General features: G+C 34.6%; 1 protein-coding gene and 1 long non-coding RNA gene across 3 annotated transcripts in view; both read right to left on the bottom strand.

The window, feature by feature from the left end:
* Positions 1 to 146: 146 nt before the first annotated feature.
* On the bottom strand, positions 147 to 22190 carry LOC149486385 (uncharacterized). Of its 2 annotated transcripts, none has more exons than XM_089698031.1 (11): positions 21640 to 22190; positions 21345 to 21552; positions 20965 to 21131; positions 20032 to 20213; positions 15314 to 15503; positions 8807 to 8943; positions 7349 to 7508; positions 6756 to 7024; positions 5973 to 6123; positions 4776 to 5032; positions 147 to 2358 (listed from the first exon to the last, which is right to left on the bottom strand). In XM_089698031.1, the coding sequence occupies exons 1-11, from the start codon at positions 21650 to 21652 to the stop codon at positions 2227 to 2229; spliced, it is 1866 nt and encodes a 621-aa protein (XP_089554157.1). In that variant the 5' UTR covers positions 21653 to 22190; the 3' UTR covers positions 147 to 2226. The 2 variants fall into 2 exon arrangements, with proteins under 2 accessions (XP_089554157.1, XP_089554158.1); XM_089698032.1 differs by having other exon boundaries at positions 21345 to 21549.
* Positions 147 to 22271, bottom strand: part of LOC149486381 (uncharacterized) — a 58493-nt gene continuing 36368 nt past the window's right edge. Inside the window, exon 2 of the long non-coding RNA XR_016315954.1 lies at positions 147 to 1956. This is a non-coding gene — a long non-coding RNA (uncharacterized LOC149486381). The remainder of the gene's footprint in view (positions 1957 to 22271) is intronic.

Below are 22271 nucleotides of genomic sequence, written 5' to 3'. Positions count from 1 at the left end.
GAAAATTTAGCTTGTTAGTAATCACTTACGAAAAAGGGCGAGGGATCCCGGTCTATATATATTATTACCTCGCTAAGACTAACAGGAGCGGAGCAATGCGGGTGAAACCGCGCGGCACAGCATGAGGGTCAATAATAACAAAACTATTCAATACAAAATATTTTATTTGTACTTCGCGTTACATTATTTGAACTTACACAATAGGATCACAACAATTTGTGTCGCCTCAGGAACTTAGTACATGAAACAATTTTTGGTACATGTCATGGCACCATACATGATTATTATTATATATTAAACCTAGAAATAAGAATTTACTACTATATATATAAATTTTTTGAAGTGAAACTTCTTTTGGCGCGTTGAAGGTAAAATTTCAAGGTCGCGTGATGGCAATACTGTCACGTCATGGAGTAAGGCGACGATTTGGTATCTTTGAATTTTCACTTCTGACATCCAAAGAAGTTTCACTTCTGACACGTGTGCTGGGCAGGCACGCTCTCTTTTGTGATATATACCTATTGAAGAAAATGATTCAAGTTTTTAAAAGTATGAACATTAGCATAAAGTTTGAAGAGAAGTAGATTCAAGGCGGTGGTCAATAAAATACTTTTGCTGACATTTAACTATAGAAAAATAAATAAATACCAGTTGTAACATCATAATTTTTTTGTTTGGGTACTTTAATAAAACACCCTCCCCATCTATACTATCTATACTAATATTATAAAGAGGAAAGGTTTGTGTGTATGTATGTATGTATGGTTTTCACGCATAAACTACTGGACCGATTGTGATGAAATTTGGCACAGATAATCTTTAGACCCTGAGAAAGAACATAGGCTACCTTTTATTGCGAAATATGTACCACGGGCGAAGCCGGGGCGGACCAACGCTAGTCTATACTAATATTATAAAGAGGAAAGGTTTGTTTGTATGTATGTATGGTTTTCACGCATAAACTACTGGAGCGATTTTGATGAAATTTGGCACAGATAACCTTTAGACCCTGAGGGCTGAGAAAGAACATAGGCTACCTTTTATTGCGAAACATGTACCACGGGCGAAGCCGGGGCGGAATGCTAGTAATAAATATAGCTAGAGAGCTAATTCATTTTTGCATACTGTATCATTTTTCAGAAATTACATGGATCATCTAAATATTCATCTATATGTATAATAATATATCAGTTTGGACCCATATCACGGATTTTCTCATGTCGTGCAAGACGGACTTCATAAATACTTAGTAAAATCGTGTGTGTATCCATAACTGCACTTATAACATCACTTTATTGACAAACTATTAACTATTTGTAAAATATTAAAATTTATTTAAATCGCGGTTTTTATCAAATAAAATTTATAATCTGTTTGGTATTTTTTGTGTCACTATTTGTAACAATCACATGAATAGGAGAAAAAAAAAACTGCGATTTAAATGTCTTTAAAAAATTTATTTCATATAATACAAGGGAGTGCGCTTAAAAACTACGTATAACATTAAAATTACTTTATTTTTACATATTAACACTGCTGAGTAAAATCTTCTAACATAATTTAAAGATTTAAATTTAAAACATGATGTGCTAAAAGAGCATATGTTCACTTACCCTATAACATGTTTCATAAATTATTTAATCTATTATTTACTTTACACACAAGCACAATCGATGTGAAGTCTGACTGATAATATCAACGCGAGTATTAACATTTTAAAATCTTGATTCAATTCATCCAATAAAAAATTCAAGTCCATCACTTGCATTCCAACATGCATTCCAACCATGACCAAATACTTTACATTTTATTTCAATCTATGCTATAAATTACAAACTTGTGCGATATACACAACTTTTCATTCGCACACAATATGTACTCAAAACCCCTCTTTGGTACGGTGGCTTAGCCGTGCTCTATGGTCACTGTCACTTTTTAAAACAATCCTCTTTATCACTGCTCTATGGTCACTGGTACAAACTTTTTCACTTTTTGAAGCGAAAACTTCTTTAGCGGCGTTGAGCACTTTTTCTGTAATGGGTATAAAATCTTAAACTCGCGTCAGGACACGTGACCTGATCGAAAAAGCGTAAGACGGATACCATTCCAAAACATCAAACATGCTCAACGTTAATAATCAAGTTTTCACTTCTGCCGGCACTCCCGGAGTGCAACCCGTCTTTTTTTTAATAAAACCTCGTTGTTTATGGTTGTATAATGTATAGTCTATGGCAAGCCGAGCACTTGCGCGGACGGGTCGACAGTGACGGCGCGGGTCTCACCGTTGTCCATCGACATCACCATTTGGTAGGGCACCTTCATTTGTAGCGGGACTCGGATTTTAGAGTTGCTTGGCGCCTGGAATAGATTATAATAATCAATACATATAATAAAATTCTAGAAAAGTGGTGTCTGTACAATGAAAATATGTAAAAAAAAATTAGCAGGGGTTATTACTAAATCGATCCCAAACCCAAAACTGTTGTTAAAAAAATTTTTGTCTGTTTGTCTGTTTGTCGGTTTGTCTGTTTGTCTGTATGTTTGAACACGCTAATCTCAGAAACGGCTTATCCGATTTAGATGCGGTTTTCACTAATATATTGTGGTAAGCTTCATTTAACATTTAGTGTTTATTTCATGTCAATCGGTTCATAAATAAAAAAGTTATGACCATTTAAGTAATCACAGCGAACATTTGCTAAGGCAATCTATACATGAATTACTTTATTACGTAAATTATACGCTAAAGTTATTCCTTGACATGTCCAGATGATCATATCGAAAGTCCCCAAGCGTGGGGGGGGGGTGGTTATGCTAAGGGGGGGGTCAAAGGACCTTTATTTATATTTTTGCTCATAAGTCTAAAACCTGCACAAATAGCATTATGGTTACTTCTAGGTAAATTTTCTATATAAAAGGTCTTTGAAATAATGTCGTAGGTATTATATTCTTAACCCCCGACGCAAAAAGAGGGGTGTTATGTCCGCTATGTGTGTTTACATGTCTGTCTGTGCCACCGTAGCTCGCTAACGAGTAATACGAATTAGATGCGTTTTTTTGTTACATTAGTTGTTTATTATATTATATAGGGGTAAGTGGGAATGAAAAAAACGAATGTTAGTTGTTAATGTAGGTTGTTAATGTAGGTTATACCCAAGTGATATATCAAATGAAAATAGACGACATGTCAGAAACAATTAGTCAAATTTTATCAAAATCGGTTCATCCATTTATTTGATATAGGGGTAAAAGTGGGAATAAATAAATGAATTTTATCAAATATACTCAAGTGACGTATCTAATGAAAGACATGACGTGTAAAGTACAATAAGACATTATATTTTATCAAAATTCGTTCATCCATTTATTGGATATAATATGTAGCTATAAAAGTGGGAATAAAAGTTGTCGAATATACCCAAGTGGCATATCAAATGAAAGGGCATGACCTGACGTGAGAAGTATAATGAGGCATATTTAATCAAAATCGGTTCATCCAATAATTATATGTAGGGCAAAAGTGGGAATGAGAAAAACGAATGCTGTCTGTTATACCCAAGTGATATATCAAATGAAAAAAGACGACCTGTCAGAAACAATTAAGTAGTCCAATGTTATCAAAATCGGTTCATCCATTTATTTGATATAGGGGTAAAAGTGGGAATAAATAAATAAATCTTATCAAATTTACTCAAGTGACTTATCTAATGAAAGACATGACGTGTAAAGTACAATAAGACATATTTTATCAAAATTGGTTCATCCATTTATTGGATATAGGTATAAAAGTGGGAATAAAAGTTGTCAAATAATATACCCAAGTGGCATATCAAATGAAAGGGCATGACCTGACGTGAGAAGTATGATGAGGCATATTTAATAAAAATCGGTTCATCCATTTATTGATTTATAGCGGTAAAAGTATATACCTATAGTAAAAGTACAATTAGTCATGTTTTATCAAAATTGGTTAATCTGTTTATTACATATAGGGCACCTTAGGGGTGATAGTGGAGATAAATAATCCAAATAGAGTACCAAACGAAAGGATATGACATGTACATAATATATAGGTATGATTAGACATGGTTTAGATCAAAATCGGTTCTGCCATTTATTAGGGGTGAAAGGGAAAAGTTGAAAGTCTGTGAAAGTAGAAGGAATATCGAATATGGGAGCCGGAGAATAACCACATCCTGGAAATTTTGAACTCTTCTGTACCTAAGTTTTATAGCTCAGTTTAGTAATAAATTTTACTAACAGTTCTTTTGTGTTATTATTTATTTTATTTCTTAACTTTATAATAATGTGTAAGTACTTATAATTTAGTTGTATATGATAGTACGTGTTTCAAGACGTGTTTACTCAATAATTGTGTGTTAAGTAGTAACTACTATGCAGTCACTATTCCACGCGGACGAAGTCGCGGGCACAGCTAGTCATTAATAATTGGCATAATGGCAGTTATGGATTTTGGTATTTACATACAAATAAGAAAAGTTTGTAGTCTGTAATTATCATACACGCACGCATGCGTACACGCTTTGCGAACATAACATTATGAGATATATTATAAAGCTGAAGTGTGTTTGATTGAATGCGCTTATGTCGGGAACTACTGGTCCGATTTGAAAAATTCTTACGGTATTAGCTAGCCCATTCATCGAGGAAGGCTATAGGCTATATATCATCTCGCTAAGATCAACAGGAGCGGATCACTGCGGGTAAAACCGCGGAGCACAGCTAGTATGAGATATGAGAACAATAACACTCACATGTATGGTGATTTCTGGCTTCACCTCCTTCCTGCTGATTGGCGCAGCGGCCAGCGGCAGCAGCGCGGGGAGCTGGCGGCGCGGGGCGGGGGAGGGGAATGGGGCAAGGGAGGCGGAGGGGGGCACCAGAGGGGTGGGGGGAGTGCGGGGCGCAGGGGGAGGGAGGGATTCGGGCGCGGTGCGGCCCTTAGACTTCTTTATGTGGCTGCGCGCGTGCACTATCATGTGCTTCTGCAGGTGGTCCTTGCGGTAGAAACCTGCAACACGAAATTGCTTTATGTGACAACGGTTTTGGTAATAGCGATGTTACGCAAAAGGTAATAAATTCCTTTTTTTCCATCCAGTTTACTAAGGCATTTATTATCATCCAAAGTTCTGCTATGAAGTAAACCTAACCACTGATCAGGTAAACAGAAAAAAAATATACAGCCAACACATCTATAATATCTAGCCCACTTTTTATAATATTCGAAATTCGTTATGCAGTTTTTGAGTTCACCAAGCAATCAAAAGTACAAAAAATATTTTTATTTTAACCGTAAGAATTAAGTGCACACATAAATAATAAAAATAATATTGTCAATTAATTCGATAATTGAATTGATTTTGTAATTAAAGGTTATTAATTGTATAATTATAATACTAACATAGCTTTAAGGTTATACCTAATAAAAGTCTATTTGGATGAAAATCTGAATTAAAATAAATAAAAAAATGTGTGCGTGTACTAGTGTACACACGTAAGAAGTGAAACTTCTTTATGACCTTATTTAAAAAATAATAATTTACTATATGCAACTTTACAGAAATACGTCAATCACGCGTGGTAGGGATAAAAACAAGATGGCGCGTAACGAAAAAATGTTACACTAAATTTTTTTCCAACCCCGATAAAGAAGTTTCACTTCAAAAATGTACAGCACTTTTTATAATATTTGAAATTCGTAGCAGTTTTTGAGTTCATCCAAACAAACAAAAATACAAAAAAAAGACGGGTTGCACTCCGGGAGTGCCGACAGAAGTGAAAACTTGATTATTAACGTTGAGCATGTTTGATATTACGTCTTACGCTTTTTCGATCAGGTCACGTGTCCTGACGCGAGTTTAAGATTTTATACCCATTACAGAAAAAGTGCTCAACGCCGCTAAAGAAGTTTTCACTTCAAAAATATTTAAACTGAAAGACAAACGCGTTACCTTTCCCGCAGGTGGGGCAGAAGAAGGACTTGAGGCCGGTGTGTATGTGCAGGTGTATCTTGTAGTGGTCCTTGCGGCGGAACGGCTTGCCGCAGAACTTGCACACGAACACGCGCTGCGGCGTCGGCAGCGAGGCCTCCTCTACCACTATCTGCACACAACATTACGGTTTACGGTTTAAGACATTTATTTCTCAAAAAGATTACATTTGAATCACTTACAGAGAAATAATTATATAAATTATAAACATTTTTGCTCGCTTAACGTTGTACGTATAGTAAGTAGTTTGTTAACACAAATAGAATACATCCAACAAGAATAACAAAAAATGGGCGGTAATTTTTATAAACATAATTTCAGACTACCCCAAAAACATTACATTGTATACCGAACTATATACCATTTACAGTTATTAACTTATTATGATGCCGTCTAGAAATATGTACATGTATTTCGTTAGGAAATTACGTAATTTTTTAAAGAAAATCCTTTTCTAAAGGAAAAATAAAATTAATAAACACAATAGAAACAATATGCCCATTGTCCATACATTTCCTGTCTACACAATCAATATTATGTTGGCTCAAAACAATTCAACATTTAACATTTGTTAAATGGTTAAGGAAAATAAATTTTTTAATTGTATTTTACTTCGAAAACAACTTGGATGATAAAAACCTATATACTAAATAACGTTTAAAAAATATGTACCGTTCCCATGCAAAACAATATTATTATTAAAAATTACCAAAATGAAAACGAATAATCAATACGCATACGCACCTCCAACAAATCCTGCGGGTAGTTCTCCTTCCTTGCGTCCCCGTTGGGCGAGGTCCCGTGGTCTGGCTCATAGTCCCCGTCGTTCTGGTACTCGTCGTTCTGCTCGACCTCACCGTTCTGTTCGTACTCGCCGTTCTGTTCGTACTCGCCGTTCTGCTCATAATCGCCGTTCTGCTCGTACTGGTTGTCTTCTTTGTCATGCTCGGGGTTGATGAATAAGTCGTTCGGCCGACACTTGTGATTCTCGAACTGGCTGTTGTCGTTGAAGCCTGTGGAGTGGTCCATTTTTTTGTTAAATAACCAACAGATGGCACAACTACAACACAACATATAAATGTCGTATAATATTATTTTATTATAAATATAACATAATTGTACAAAATTACGATGGGCATATTCATTTAACTATCATATTTTTTTATGTACAATTACAAAAATGGTCTGCGCACTTTAAAAAATGTTTGATATGATACCAATCCTATCCAATCACATAAAAACGTACATATAAGAACTAAGAAGTACCCTATTTTGTGTGCAAAAACCTTCAAGTTTTAACTCAAAAATCACCAAGAAACAAAAGACTAATTCCATACCCTCGTGGCAGATGCCGCAGTAGAAGGTGCGCTTCTTGTTGAGGTGCACCTTGGCGTGCACCTTGAGGTGCTGCTTGCGCTTGAACCTGCGGCGGCAGATCGGGCACTCGTGCTTGCGCCCGTCGGGAGCGCGCTTCGACGTCGCTGTGCGGGGCGTGCTCTGCGAATCATTGCATTTTTCAATATAATAGTATCACTTTTTGCAATAAGTATATCGAAAAAATTTGTGATTTTCTTGTACAGTACTCCATAATTAATAATGCGTATGCAGATCTTCGCTAATTATCGTATTTCCAGAAACACCCGAATCACCCCGAATCATTGAATCGTAAGTGCCCTAAACAATGCACTTGCATCTTGCAACTTGTTCAAAAGAAATAGAAGTCAATTCAGAGTCATACACAATCGAAAACAATTCGGGCGGTAGGTGACGGTAGCCTGTCAGTCAAAAAATTCAAAAATCCGTCAGTTGTCTTTATATATTGGTGGTGACCGCACGTATTCTGTCTGTGTGGAATTATATAGAGCTGCTGTTACGTAACCTTCTTAGTTTTGTTTCAAAGTTGAATTTTACGATAAAATGATTATTTACACAGGTAGCAGATAGCAGTGGGGAAAGTGAAAATTAATAAGAGCATAATGAAAGTTCTGATCATTCTACGATATCAGAAATAGAGATAATCCCTGATTCTGTAAATACTTTTGGACTGAGATTTTAATGAGTAGATTTCTACAATTTAAATGTAAACCAGTGTTTGAAAACCATTTTTTTAAATATAAACTTTGTCTTATAACCTTCCATACATCCATCATTACGCCAGCTTCAGTAAGACACTTTAATAGTTCTAAGTATAGAATTTTCTAAGTAAATCAATACTACAAATATATATTCGCAATCGTGTGGCTTATCCTCGCTATTGAGTGCTATTAACTTACATTGAATTATCAAAAAAAACAAACACCTATTGTTACTTATTTCTTTTACCATAAAACCACAATAAAACTCGTAATTCTAATAAACTATGCATTTAGAAAATATATTTAACCACTCTATATACATATCGTCTTCGGAGGCTCAGGGAATATGACAGTTGCCGAACAGTGACGAATTTTTCTATGCGCATTATCAGTTTGGGAGTACTGTAAATTTGGAACAACTTTTCAATTTGATTATACCTGACTAACCGAGGCTATATTTTTTTGTAGTAAAGCCTGTAAAAAGTAAATAGCATAAACTAATACCTATAGATAGAGAAGAGTCAAACGAACTCTTAATTACTAAACTACTATTAGGTATACAAAATAAACATCGACATTCAATTGTTCATTATTGCCGCGCACAGCATCACAATATTAAATCGAATTTCATTAAATTTCCTTCCTTATTTTAGACCCTTATATTGAATACATTAGAAGCATATAAAGCAAAACACGAAAGTTTTTAAACACGAAACTTACCAAAACTTCCACCTCGATGTCTTCTCCTAACAGCGACTTGAGCTGCGATAACCCGTTGTTAACTATCGCGCCATTTTCGTGTATCTTGAGATGCACCAGATTGACGTGGACCAACATCTGGTCCTCCGTGTGGAACTCTGCAATTAGATTTAAATATGAATAAATATATAACATAAGGTTATAATATATTGATCAACCATCATGAACTGAATCGGCAAGCAAATTATAAGAAATCTCAGTAGTTAATAAAATTTTAAAATAATTTGACAAATCCAAAAAATGCGCGCCTCACACGTTCTATACTACAAACAGGAAACCTGGCAGGAAACCATAAGTAAATAACCATAAAAACGTAGAAGAAATTTAATTCAATTATTAAGCGATGAGTATGAAATATACAGAATGAACTAATATTGTGAGCATTTCTTTTGAAGAGCCGGTAATGGAAGCAATATTAAAACGTTTACGTAGCAATAAAAATCAGTAAAGTAATCGTATGAGGTAATTTTACTATTGATTGGCTTAGACAGATGTTGCCAACCAGTTTTGTGGTCCCCCTCCCCCCACCCCGGTAATTAAATATGGTATACAAAGAAAAAAATAAAAATTTTCAAAACACACCGTATGGGGTATCAAATGAAAGAGCTTATTGAGTAGATCACGAATATATAGCATACTATATATAACATTTCTTACACTTTCTCTAAGATTTTTTAGAAAATTTACGAAAATGCTCCATTTTTGAGTTAACTTTAAACCACTATAGATTGAAAACTCATGAATATATTTTTTAAATTATTATTTTAAATAATTAACAATAGTCCATTGTTTTTTGTTTTTTCTGGCATAAACTTGAAAATATACTCGCCATCTTTGGATGCTCCCCCCACTCCCTCATGCAACTATTTCACTGTACGAACTATTGAATCGTAAACAATGGACTATTGTTAATTATTTAAAATAATAATTAAAAAATATATTCATGAGTATTCAATCTATAGTGGTTTAAAGTTAACTCAAAAATGGAGCATTTTGGTAAATTTTCTAAAAAATCTTAGAGAAAGGGTCAGAAATGTTATAGTATGCTATATATTCGTGATCTACTCAATAAGCTCTTTCATTTGATACCCCACACGGCATGTTTTGGAAATTTTTATTTTTTTCTTTGTATGCCATATTTAATAACCGGGGTGGGGGGAGGGGGACCACAAAACTGGTTGGCAACATCTGTCTATAGGATGTCAGGGATCTATACAATATATGTATATCAGAAGTCAGATTTAGGTCCGCTATTTTTGCAAACGAACATTTCCTTGGAGCCTGCTCTCCTATGTAAATTGATGTATGAATTGAATAAGAAACTGAAGTATTCTTTATTCAATACATATATTTAATTTACAAAAAAATTTTTGACAACGCAAAATATTTTTGTAAATAACGAAAATGTCAGTAAAACATTTCAATTTGTGGAACACGATAACGTTTCGATCCACTCAGGGTTAACACAATAAGTTTTTTAAGTTTAATATAATATTATTATTTCCGAACAAGCTAGCTAATGAAGATTTCGTTATTAACATTTATAACACTATTGAATCGACTAATACCTATCAATCATGTTAAGAAAACGTTATTTCGTTGTCAGTATCGTGATCTTCGTTAATTAATCAGTAGATATTAGAATGTGTAAGTTTCTATAAAAGTAAAAACAAAACAGACAAAAATATTTGGCTGCCCAATATTAAATTGTACAACATTGGCGACCCTAGCCCCTCCTCTACTTTAGGGCCGATCCCTGCGGGCCAGGGACGAAGGGGGAATGTGGTGGGTAATGGAGGGTTGAACGTCGCTAGGGGGAGCTAGATTATAGAGGGTTTTGAGATTAAATTATTTTTAGGTTGAGACGTGTGGGAGGGTCTCGGATCTGGCGTCACTTGTTACGAGCCCAGCCTTGTACCGAGCTCGTTATGCTCTCCAAACACGACACGTCGGATGTAATGTAACCTCCGTGTAAGCAGCGAAATAATCCCTTCACTTTCTGAACACGGTTTAAAGAAAGCGAAGGAACACTTTCTGGTTGCAAAAATGCTAATGAAAACCTTGCTATAGGTGTGATTAAATATAAGAACAGTTATGGTTAATTATTTGCCTTTCTACTAATTTATACAACCTCTCTTATAAAACTATTGCAGTAATTGATTCATTATGATAATAATCTGATAATGCGATACGGGAAAACTTTTATTCGTCCTATCTCTTGTACACGTTATACATTAGTAGGTATTAGTCATTTTTTACAGCAAGAAAAAACTATTATACTTATTTTGCAGAGACATTACAAGGATTTCCACTTGATAGACTGAAAGCTTATCTTAGTTTGTTCTCACAAGACTTCTCATGTAAAGTCGCAGTTAACGGCAAGATTATATCATAAGTAAGTTGTAAAACGGCCTTATAGTTATGCATGGGTATTGGGTACATTAGAGACAAGGGTATCGTTCCTTTGACCGCTATTTCATATCTTGTCGGGCTCGGCCAAGTGGCAGGCAGCAAGTTCAGCTGCAAACAGGTATCCCATCCCCTTGACCCCCCTCTTCACTCCCCCCCACTTAGTCTGACCTAGATATCGACCTACGCTAAATACGCATATGCCGCCAGTGTATAATATAGCTGTAGGTTTATTAATGTGCGTATAAATTACTTGCCTATTGAACAATTAACATAATTTATATTTGTGTTAAAAGTTAGATGTGAACTTGACATGAATAATAAATCAAATAAGCTCTAGTATCATGTAGGTACTATCAAAAGAACTTGCGAAGTTTGAAGAAAGTTAACTCTTTGAAAATTCATAACCTATTCAATAAAGTTGAGAAGAATAAGGATTGAAAATAAAAGATGATATTTATTGATTACATACAAGCAGGCATAGGCTAATATCAAAATCATGCCAAATATGTGCTACCCAATATGAACGATGCAACGAATGAAATATACGTTGCGCATATTGCGAATTGCGATCGAGGACTATACGGTCTCATTTACACTAGGCGCCGGGCTCGGCTTCGTCCGACAACGTCATTCAGAAAAGGTCAAAAGAATATGCCGTGCGTGAATCCAGTATCTATTCGCGCGGTAAATTTAATCCGAATCTCTCCAACACTTTTTGGAATGCTTGAGTAGCGAAAATTTATTACAAACATACAATTTACAAACTACATATTATATATTTAACAATCACAAGATACCTTAATGTTCAATATAAATTTTGTATTCTTGTCCTAAAGTAATAAGGTTGACACAAAATAAGTTTATATGTCTTCCTATGTCCAATTACTATAACTGAGAATTTCTTAAAACTTAAACTGTGTAAAAATTTAACGTAAAAAACTGGTTACTTTCCCTCCATAAAAGGTCTTTTACCTGCATCAGAGGTTGTCTTTTCAAGGGAATCGTACAAAAGGGGGTGACCGCGAGGTAACAGCTTTGGTAAACTAATTGATCACAATTCACATTTATGTATATCGCAACGCGTAAAAAATACAATAGTATTATAAGCATGTATTACCATAATGAAAGATACCAGGAATTGTCAAGCTCATCGAAAATAATAACAATCACCTGTTGCTCCCGTAAGAAAATAAGGCAAAGTGCACCTTAGTGCGTTCGTATACAGGACATTGAACAATCGCTCGTTCTTTGCGTTTGTATGGGAATTGTATAGAGTTGCTACTAATTACGTAAATAATATTAAATTATTATTACCTATTACTGATTAAAACAAAGGTATGGAAATAAATTATTTATGTAGGTACTAGCCTTTACATGTTCACAAATTGACCATATTAATTATTTTATTTTTTTACTTTACTTGTATTCATATGAAGAACAAAAATACCGTATCATTTGTTTCTTCTCAATGACATCTCCGTTAAAATAATTTCTCAACATAAATCATGCATGTAAGAAACCAATGAATGAGTTTTAGATCGTAGCACAAAAAAAATAAAAATAATATTAAAAGGCATGTGGCCGCTGCGCCGTGTTTGGGAACGGTTCCGGCCTAAATTGAGCCGAGCCCGCCACGGTGGAGGGATCAAGGGGCCCGCTCCCCCTCGGAATTCTTGGAATAGACGCGGCCGAGCCCGCCCCTCTTATCCTCTAGAAACTTGCCATTTCGACCCATACTACAGCTACCCAACATTTATAAGTCTATGCGAGCCGCCGCTGAATAACGCAACTAACCCCTTTATATTATTTATAGTTTGGCTAAACTAGAGAAACGATGGTACTTATAGACTTTTTCAAAGTATACTATACTACACTTCATAAAAATCTCGTAAGCCATTCATTAAATCCGCTGTAATAAATTGTAATACGGTAATAAATTATTTTGGATACCTAGTCTATTCCTACATATTCAATTGTGCACAATGTCGGAATAAATATTCATAAAGGTGTACAATTTAGTATAATTCAATAATTCACTGAATCGATCGTCCCCCACCTTGTCACGTGACGCGTAACGTGTTCTCTTCCCCCATTTTATTGATCGTAATGAAAGTCCCTTGACTCATATTATCATGTGTAGGTATGGAAAAAATATAACATTGTAATTTATAACAGACTACAGAACTATATTATTATTATTAACATAGAAGCACTATATCAGCACATAAAAGCAGCTACTGACTTAACAATATGAAGTAAAATTTGATCTCTATATTTTAAGATAACATTATTACCTACACTATGGTATTATTTAACAGGATTTACCCAATCTTACAACTCTGAAATCTACAATAAACCATTAACACTCTCATCTCACATAAAAGCATTAAATGTGAGCAATATACGAAAATAATGAATTGCTATTTAAAGTGTTATAAGTTGCTTATTATAAATTGTTACCCTAAAAGAATCAAAATAAGTACACTGGCCAATGACGTAATCGCAACGTGTACAAACAAATAAAACGTGTCACAGCGTCGCACAATGAATATGATAAGTCTTTATATTATAAAATCCGCACCAATTTAATCTATAATAAACACTACTCATTACTAAGTACAGTTGTTCTAGGATTCTAATTAGGCTTTGCCGCGTAAAGCCATCATCGGTTAGAGACAATATTTTCGAATTTTGCGAATCAGAACAAAATTAGCCAAGGTGAGTCAAAATCATTAAAAAAAATGTGTTCCACCACTGGGCCAACGCCAACACTCGTTGGCAAACCGTCAAGCTACTTTCCAAATTCGACGTTAAGTAACGCCAGTGGGGGGCGACCTTGTACCCAAGTTCGGATACCGGTTTGTACATTGGCCAACGTGACAGATGTTTATAATGAAGCAATTCTATAGAGAAAGCTTCACAAGGGTGGGAAAAGGGGACACAGCGCCGCGTTTTTATCGAAAGGGAAGTTTGAAGGGTTTCGTCGAAGCCCAAGTGACTCGGAGCCATCGCGCATCTGTATTTACCGGCTTATTTTTACGACATAACGGTTTTCTCGCACCAAGCTTTTTTCAGAACACTTACTTATAGATAGTTTTTAGACTTTTTGATACGTAGATGTACTATAAGTTTTACACGAATATGTAAAAGTACAAACTTTGATGAAAGTTTTTGTAAAGTAATCCATACTAATATTATAAATGCGAAAGTAACTCTGTCTGTCTGTCTGTTACTCAATCACGCCTAAACTACTGAACCAATTTGCATGAAATTTGGTATGAAGATATTTTGATACCCGAGAAAGGACATAGGCTACCTTTTATTGCGAAATAATATGTACCACGGGCGAAGCCGGGGCGGACCTCTAGTAAGAAATATAATTAAAATCATTTTAGAAATTTTTAAAATTTCCTTTTCTTCAAAATAAATGCATAATTTGTGATGATATGAAAATGATTCAATTTTCGTCACTAGAACGCGCTATCTACTGAATCGATATTTTTAAATTCTGAGTGGGAGTTGCCGTAAGGAAGGAGAGCTAAGCTAAACGGATCTCTTCGCGGAACATAATAAAACATTATATTTTCAAACATATCCGCAAAAACTTACCTGCAGTAGTTTATTTTTATTTGTATGTACATAAATTAATTTTATTTTAAGATTTTTTTATTGATATCATATATAAAAGATAATTTTATATATTATTCAACAATTCAGTAAACTTTAACATTAATAATTTAAGAAATTAAAGTAAATGCCTAATGGTTTTAAATTCTCATAAAAATATTTGCATATTGTAGAATTGAAATTCCGTGGCATTTCTCGTTTGTTTCCCGAAATAAGCTGAAAACTCAATCATTTTTAGCATTTCCCTGGAGGTGGAATTTAAAATAAGGGAGGGCTTTAAATAACCAAACACGTACCTATACATAGAGAAATGTGAACATATATTTCGAAACGTATTTGTATCAAAATTTCCTTGTTTTGAACCTACAGCCTACTTATATGTTGAAAAAATGACTATCACTAAACATAATATAAATATCCATAGCTCACCCTTCCCGCACTGCGCGCATTGCACCTCCTTCTTCATGTGCGTCCAGCTGTGTATCTTGAGATGGTCCTTCCGCTTGTAGCTCTTGCCGCAGATCACGCACACGAAGGGGCGAGCGCTCTTCGCGTGGTCCAGCGTCGGCTGGTGGTCCAGCGGCAGGCCCAGGATCTCCGTGCTCGAGTAGCCTTCGGACTGTAGGTGTAACGTACATGATTGATGTTCTAGCTATATTATAATACTGAGGTAGATTTTCATTTATTGTATAGATATTTATGTCTGTATGAGGAAAACACGTCGGTTGTTCACGCGTATCTATTTGTTTAAGAGTATTTTCTGGAGACGTATCACGATACTAAACATACCATTGTTTTCTTGATTGTCATATCACAGTTTTTAGAAGAAAAAATAAACTAAAATAATTGAATAAATACATCACCACGTTAAGATACATAAAATAACATAAGACATGTATAAAAATTTGGGAGTTGTATTTGACCTTCTAGATTACAAAAATGCTAAAACCGTAGTTGTTGTTGTTTTGCCTTTACCGTTTTATTCGGATGGGTGTGCGATGTCATGTCTATATATTTTCTAGGTAGTAGTTAGAATGAGAAGTTTGTATTTCGACCAATTATTGATATATCAACAGGCTACAGCGCAACTACAGCGCCTACAAATATAAAAGTTGTACTGTCATTGAAGCGATCGTTGAATGGATTTGGCACACAAACTTATAAAGTATTTAAAACCAACCTATAATAATAACTAATATTAGATTCGGTATCTACGGAAAACATTGAATTCATAGCATAGAAATTTGAACTTTTAAAATTTCTACGTCCTATTATATTATTATCTTTGGATTGAAACAGGTATCGAACAGGACAATCTAAACATTTCGGTAGACACACCCCTTTTTTTTTTTTTTGTGTGGTGTCTCTCAATGTTAGCCAGAAGGGCTTCTACATTTTAACGCGGACGCGGGGGTGAACTGAAGGTTCACCCTGGTAGCGACATGCACAAGGGCGTCCCCCCTTGACGGGGACCACGAACCTCGGCTTGAGCTGTCGCTTGAGTGGAGGAGGCCAGAAGGGCCCTAATCGGACGGGGACACACCCCTGCAGCGCCTGTATTATATACATTAATAACAATAAGCTGCTGTTTTGAGGTATAGTAAGGTTAAAAGGTTAAATTATAAGAACAAAATGGAAATGGTAAATACGGGAGTAATTAATGTTCAAGAATGTACAGCTGTGTGACAAAAATATACCTAACCTTTTAACTGATAAGATAAGATTCTTGTATTGAAATAAATTATGTATTAGAAAAAACACGATGTTATAAAGAAGTTTTTACTTCAGCGGAGCGCTGCCGGGAAGTCATGCGCTTAAAGGGGGGTACCAAATGGAGGGAGGGCGCCACCCTCCCCCATTTTAGTCTCTAACGGTATATAACGGGAGGGGCTGCTTCACATGACGTTCACTACGCCACTATACTTTATCAGGGAATTTCAAAATACAAAACTGCAGATTTCGCAGTACGATATATTGGGTATAAAAATTAAAAATTTATGACTTCTATCGATTTGAGAAAGAAATAAAGGGCTAGGAGTTTTAATTCACATTTCTTGTTTAAATTAATTTTTAAATGTTAATAATTTTCTTATTTGACTGAATTAACATAATTTTCCAATTACATATAAGTTTTTTGTTCAATGTGTATCAAGTGGTTTATTCAGCATTACGCCTACACAAACCTATATTGCCTAGTTGACCACAAGTGATTATGGAGACCACTTGTAATCAGCCGGTTGACCGCCTCGTTTTATAGAGGGGTAGGAAGGGGAGTCGCCCCCCATAAACCCTTTGGGTTCGACCCTTGTAACACTGCTCAGCGTGCTCAGTACATAGAGTTTATGTTCTAAGTATATAATATACGAAGGGAGGTATAAAAAGCCGTACAAAGGAGGTATATGTTATAGTGGTTAGCTTCAGTTCATTTAGCCTTGTTACGAGTTGGATCGTGAATACAGTCGTATTTGTATTTTGTAGGAGTTGTACAATGACCTACGAAGGAACGGAAGAAAAGATTTTGATTTCTCGACCACAAGGCATCGGTCGTGGTCATTAAACATTGACAACAAGTCCTGCGGAAAAGAAAATTATGGCAAAGTTGTGGTAATTTTTAAATCACCATCACTTTGCCATAAGCTGCTGTTTTGAGGTATAGTAAGTACCTTTAGGTCTCTAACCTCATTTATCGAATAGACACTGTAATTTTCAATCGATAAATTTTCTCGAATACTCGCATAGAAATGTACATTTTCTTCCTTCTGTTATTGTTTTCGTTATTTCAAAAATTAATTATGTTTCAAAACCTAAATACACTAAGTAACTATGTGAATATGAAATTAATGTAATTATTATCGATTGGAAAGTAAGAAACGTTTTTTTCTTCTCTTCGTTTTCTTGCACTCTTCGTATTTATGTATCGTGACTCAAAATCGCTCAATGTGTAATCACTTCGCTCCATTAATGCCTTGGCCCGGTTACAGGCAGAAGGTCGTATCCTTACGACAGATACCTTTAAATGCCGTGCCTCATACACTTATCTGACATCACTGTAACCTAACTTGCCACGGTACATTCCCGATCAGCATTTGTTAAAACATTTTTTTGACATATTTAGCAAGATTGAAATGAACTCGTATCTCTAAAGTATGTCTCGCATCAAAGGGGTTATAAAAGTGTGATTACGATACGCGATCTACCAAAGCTACGAAATGGCGACTACCACGGGAATTATAGGACATAAATAGTAAGGATATGTGCCTTTTCGGTAGCCCCTCGCCCTGCAGGCGAAACGCGATAGCATGCTATTAATATGCTACCACTTAACACCGATCTTCAGCGAGGGTGTGGTAGCTTCCCTGGTGCGAGCTTGACCCAATTCACTATGAAGCATTGCATGACTTCCACTTTATCAAATTAACATCTAATCTTCAATAAGTAATGCGAACCTTTTTAAACTTGTTTTTATAAAACTTTAGGCCAAAGGTTTACTACGGTATGGCAATGACGAGTACCTATATGAAACAGTATTCTATAGCTGAAACGCTTCATCGTAAACTAAAAGCACAACTGCCTAATTAGTGTATCAAACACTGTAACGCCTAGGGTCGTGAATACAGTGCTTGGGTCGAACACCTCGTTTTGGAATACAAACCAGAATATAGGTTTAAACGACCGGAGTTTGAAATTATACCCAAATTCTTATAGCATTAGATACACACCCCCATTATAGTTCGAGTTGACGCTATGAAACATGAAATCTATTTGCAATAGAATAAAGCCTATATTTGAAGTTTCAACAAGATCCAATGTGAGCAGGAGACAGTAATTTACTTTCTATTAATTAGGCTTTATCAGATAATGCCCATTGCCTGTTTATACAAATATTGCGTAAGATACTTTTTGCAAATATTATCTACTTCTTAGAACTTAAATCCCAATACTATTATCTTTCGTTATATGTTAATTTTTAAACATGATTACCTTATTTATAATAAATTAATACAGATAAAAGATTATAAATATCAGTTATAGTGAACCATTCGTGCCTTCCATTTTAGGTCAAAATATACGCCTCGCATCGATCCATAGAAGGGACATGAAGATAATGTTAAAGCAAAAAATTTCTACCTGCCCCAGGCCCACGCAGGGTGGGGTTTTTCCACCCTCCAGAAGCGTTAATAAAAATACCACATGTTTTTTCTTTTGCCTTTTTTATAAGATCCTTTAAATGTGCCGTGATTTTTTTATGTTCAGTTCCACATAATATGGTACCTAGGTATGAATGTTTTTTTGTTTAATTACTTACCATCTTACATATTTAAATTTTACGTAATTTTAAAAATTACATCGATACTTGAGAGTGTACAAAGTTGGAATTTGGGACATTTTATGGTTCTATCTTTAGTTCAGGCAGTGACGTTAAATAAGTAAATCTTCTGTTTGATTTTTTACACTTTTTTGAAAAACCCAAATATTTTCGAAATCCCATTTTTCCAAAATAAAATATAGCTTATGTTACTCGTGGACAATGAAGCTCTAGAATAGTGCAATAATTTATAAAATCGATACGGAAGTTTTTGAGCCTATTCATTACAAATAAAAAAATAAACAAACATACAAACAAAGATTTCCTCACAAGACCACTCAAAACCTCCTCGAAGGCATTTCTGTAAATCCTAATACAAAATAACTACGATTTTCATAGTAAGCGATCACATTTGCTGTTGACTTCGTTTGCGCGATACCCTCACACTGAATTTATCTCTAACAAAATCAGTTACCTCTTTGCATGACAAATAAAAGCACTTTCGCATAAATAATATTACTTAGTATGGATAGCGCGCTTCATTTTACAGAGATTGCACCATCTAGTTCAACATGTCGTTTGTACAACAATATGTTCGCAAACCGGCGAAAATAGTGATAATATAAAAACTTTTTATTGTTGCGTTTCTGTTGAGTGTGTACGAAATTCTATATTATTTTATAATTTCTCAGTTGTTTTAATTTGGACATGGACTTTTTTCGTGAAGAGCGTAATTTTTTACGAAATGCGGCGCGAATTTTTGTAAAAATAAACGTGTTTCTAGACAATATTTATAAACATTTATAGAAAATAAAAATAATGTAATTTTAATTTTACTCACCTCCATAGAGACATCATTGTCTGTGACATTCCCACTGACATTGGTGATGATGGGCATACTGTCCTCATCTACTTCTTGCTTGATGCTGAGCTCCTGGTCACTCATTGGTATAATGTTTTGTTCCACAAAATATTTGTTGTGTGTCTGTATGTGTTTTTGTAGGTGATCCTTGCGATAGAAACCTAAACAGTATTTTTTTATAATTTAAAAACAAAAGCAACAGCACAATTTTTTTAGAATTTGTTATAAAAATTATATTAAAATCAATATGCAAACATTAATTTAACAATATTTTTATTTTATTTATCTGCAAGGATTTAGTTACTTAGAGAAAATTAATTAATGAAAATAGAGATAAAAATTAGATAAATGTTCTCAAATTCCACAAATCCTAATAATAATTGTTTAAAAATATAATTTGGAAAATCCAAAAGTGCACGCCTCATAATTTTTTTTTAATAAATATTTATTAATTATTATTTTTGTTTATTTAATAACAATTAAACCACATCGAATCAGACCCTGAAAAATGAAAGGGTTCTATTCCTGAGCATACTCAAGCGTAAGAGAAAAAAAAAGACTCGATTAGTAAAGTATTTCGGTCGCTATCGTGTTAACAAGAAAAAGGATCCGCACATACAGACACACGGACGTCCAAGACAGAACTTTTTTAAACTGTTTTTTAACTAGTTTAAATAACAAAAATGACATCAAAAATATCATGAACGTTAAAAATAGTGTTTTTTCTTAATATGTGTGTGTATGTATTATCTTACAAGTGCAATGTATGATACATAAAGACATTTTAAGTTTGAAAAATCAGATGTTTTGCGCGAAGTGACAGTAGTACCCACCTCAACGCTTCGCTTATGAGGCGTGCAAAAGTAATAATAAAAAGTTAAGAATAATATGAGGAAAGAAAGTGAAACTTACGTTTACTACATATAGAACACTGAAGTGATTTTTCACCTTTGTGAATTGATTTGTGAATATTGAGGTGCTCTTTCCTCTTGAAACCCTTTCCGCAATCATCACAGACATGCGGCCTGAGCTCCATGTGACCTTGCATGTGCCTATCTAGATGTTCTTTACGCTTCAGTCTAAAAATGTTTCCAAAATTAAAATGTTCATTCCAATTCTAAATTTAAATTGAGGGCTTTACCACATAATATTATATAAAAGTGATTCTACATAGAACAATAATTTTTTACTTTATACTTCTTTTTAAACCAGATATAAAAATATATTTGTTGTTACATATGTAACATAATTTTTTAAATATTTATTTTTATTATTATATTGTTTGTGCTCACCCAGTTCCACAGATGCCACACAAAAATCTGTATTCCTTGAAATGTGTACAGAGATGCACTTCTAGTTCTTCCTTATCTTCATACTGAGCATGACACTCTATGCAAATATAGTGGGTTACTCCATCTAAGTCTTTGCTGATTGTTGCTAATTTACTTCTTGATAATAGACTTCTCTTTAGCATAATTTCCATGTTTTGAATTTCTTCTTCTTAAAATAATATTTAATCTATTAATCTTCCTTATAAATAAATATATTTTTTTAGTAGTACATATTACTATTTTTATAAACATTTACCTTCTCCACTCATTTTTAATTTGTTAGAAGTTTTATAAGCACTTGCAAACTTCAGTATTTTGTGTATATCACGAGCTAAAGTTATATCACACACGAGTCACGACGCGACGCTAAAAAGTTGCGGCGAAAACACTGAACTCGAAATAGTAATCCCTTCCCCTACCAACGACCGTCGCCCAAGGCCCGAGCTCCCCTCCGGATAAGGGAGACCACCCTTTGTCTGCCACACTTGCCCGTACCGAAGGCGGGGGACCCCACTTAGTCGAATAAGGAGGGTTGACTATATTTTACCCCAACATTATTTGTTTATTTCAGTTTTATTTTTTAATTTATTTCAAAACACAAAAAAGTATCGAAGGACACTTTCATAGTTTATAAAACTTGTTAAAAGTGAAAAAAAAATTTTTTATATAAACGTTTTAAAAAAATTGATTAAAACAACACTAAAACTTGTGACATAAACGTATTTGTTACGGGGTAGTAAAAATAAACACAAAACGAAAGTCAACCACCACAAACACGTCTGAAGTCTGACGACACGACACCGGACACAAGCACTTCTTTAATGACACTGTCAAGCACAGATAACTATATAATAGTCAGAGACAGATTGAGGATAGGACAGTACTACG

The sequence above is a fragment of the Colias philodice genome, chromosome 8 (assembly GCF_061535455.1).
Source record: "Colias philodice isolate Cphi_HAF_F1 chromosome 8, ilColPhil1 Martin Lab GWU primary, whole genome shotgun sequence".
Classification (NCBI taxonomy): domain Eukaryota; kingdom Metazoa; phylum Arthropoda; class Insecta; order Lepidoptera; family Pieridae; genus Colias; species Colias philodice.
Note: the sequence above shows the minus strand (reverse complement) of the source record. Positions and strands in the feature narration are given on the sequence as shown.